General features: G+C 48.9%; 1 protein-coding gene across 1 annotated transcript; it reads left to right on the top strand.

The window, feature by feature from the left end:
• Positions 1–1,048: 1,048 nt before the first annotated feature.
• On the top strand, positions 1,049–2,074 carry gpr12 (G protein-coupled receptor 12). The gene has a single exon (XM_060900848.1). It carries the CDS (start codon positions 1,049–1,051, stop codon positions 2,072–2,074), a length of 1,026 nt encoding a protein of 341 aa, XP_060756831.1.
• Positions 2,075–2,222: the final 148 nt, after the last annotated feature.

The following is a 2,222-nucleotide window of genomic DNA, read 5'->3' as shown; positions in this document are numbered from 1 at the left end:
ATCAATTACAGCATCATGGCTGTATAGAAGAAGGGTCCGGGTACTGAACTGGCCAGCCTGCAGTCCAGATCTTTCACCCATAGAAAACATTTGACGCATCATAAAACGGAAGATACGACAAAAAAGACCTAAGACAGTTGAGCAACTAGAATCCTACATTAGACAAGAATGGGTTAACATTCCTATCCCTAAACTTGAGCAACTTGTCTCCTCAGTCCCCAGACGTTTACAGACTGTTGTAAAGAGAAAAGGGGATGTCTCACAGTGGGAAACATGGCCTTGTCCCAACTTTTTTGAGATGTGTTGTTGTCATGAAATTTAAAATCACCTAATTTTTCTCTTTAAATGATACATTTTCTCAGTTTAAACATTTGATATGTCATCTATGTTCTATTCTGAATAAAATATGGAATTTTGAAACTTCCACATCATTGCATTCCGTTTTTATTTACAATTTGTACTTTGTCCCAACTTTTTTGGAATCGGGGTTGTATATTATAATGCAAATTAAGAATAAAATTATTGTGGGTTCCACGACCCTCACAAGTCGTGCCAAATATTTACTGAGATTAGGGTCAGATATTTACTGGCTCAAAATTTTATCAAGGTTGCATTAATGTGCCATTTTATCAGTATATCACTTATTAGTCTATCCACATTCACTGAATATGAGCAATCGTGCGCTCTGATTGGCTACTCTACTACTAGGCTAACAGCTTATATACCGTGAGTAGAGAAAAACAAAATGGCGGAGCGTGTTGCTGAACCAACTGAGGATGAAATAAAAACTCTACTCACTGGTAAGATTGTCCCCCCTCTGGGAGAACCTTTCAGTGGTCTGTGGAGAACCTTAGAAGAAGTAGAACTCCTTTATGGATTGAGAAAACCAAAAGAGTCTTTGAATTAGCATCTAGAATCCTTTCATATTCTTCATCCAACGTGGATGTCATCAGCGTAAACAAACTGAATGAACCTATTTTTCTGAGAATGCAGTCTTGGTTGATAAAGGTGTTTATAAATGTGTGTTTTCTTTCAGACGGGAGGCACAATGAGCGAGCAGGTGTCAGTCACGCCGAGCTGGCTGACCCCTGACCTGAGCTGGTTCAGCAGTGGTGGTGGGAGCAGCGAGAACCTGACGGCTGGAACGCCTCCTCCACTTGCCGTTTTACCCCCGGAATCTTCTCCTGAGCTGCTGGTGAACCCGTGGGATATTGTGCTGTGCACGTCGGGGACCCTGATAGCCTGCGAGAATGCCCTGGTTGTCCTGGTGATCTGGCAGAACCCAGCTCTGCGTGCTCCCATGTTCCTGCTGATCGGTAGCCTGGCACTAGCTGACCTGCTTGCCGGCGTGGGTCTGGTGCTCCACTTTGCCTTTGCCTACCTGCTGCGCTCGGACTCGACCCAGCTCCTGACGATCGGCCTGGTGGTGGCTTCATTCTCCGCCTCGGTCTTCAGCTTGCTGGCCATCACCATCGATCGCTACCTGTCTCTGTATTACGCGCTCACGTACAACTCGGAGCGCACAGCTGCCTTCACCTATACCATGCTGGTGCTGCTGTGGGGGGCGTCCCTGTGCCTTGGTCTGCTGCCCGTCACAGGGGTCAACTGCCTGAGTCAGGAGGACGCCTGCAGTGTGGTGCGACCACTCACGAAGAACAATGTCGCTGTTCTATCCGTGTCCTTCCTGCTGCTCTTCGGGCTCATGCTGCAGCTCTATGTGCAAATCTGCAAGATTGTAATGCGGCACGCGCACCAGATCGCCCTGCAGCACCACTTCCTGGCTGCCACACCGCACTACGTCACGACACGCAAAGGCGTCTCTACTCTCGCCATCATCCTGGGAACGTTTGCTGCCTGCTGGATGCCTTTCACTGTCTACTCGCTCATCGCTGACTACACCTACCCCCCACTGTACACCTACGCCACGCTAGTTCCCGCCACCTACAACTCCATCATCAACCCGGTCATCTACGCCTTCCGCAACCAAGAGATCCAGAAGGCGCTTTGGATGGTGTGCTGCGGCTGCATCCCAGCCAGCGTGGCACAGCGGGCACGGACGCCCAGCGACGTCTAATGTACGTGTTGCATGCTGTTGTGAGACAAGGGGACATACATGTGGCCCTTCTTTTACGTCTTCCCCTTCTTGTGATGTAACTTCGACTTCGATCACTGCCACATGGCCTTCCCCTCCTATCACCCTGGTGCCACCAAACTGCCACCAA

Source organism: Neoarius graeffei, chromosome 19, assembly GCF_027579695.1.
Source record: "Neoarius graeffei isolate fNeoGra1 chromosome 19, fNeoGra1.pri, whole genome shotgun sequence".
Classification (NCBI taxonomy): Eukaryota; Metazoa; Chordata; class Actinopteri; order Siluriformes; family Ariidae; genus Neoarius; species Neoarius graeffei.
This window is presented reverse-complemented; position numbering and strand designations above follow the sequence as displayed.

Excerpts from the sequence above, each read along its gene's own strand:
- gpr12 (XM_060900848.1), top strand. The coding sequence starts at position 1,049 with ATGAGCGAGCAGGTGTCAGTCACGCCGAGCTGGCTGACCCCTGACCTG.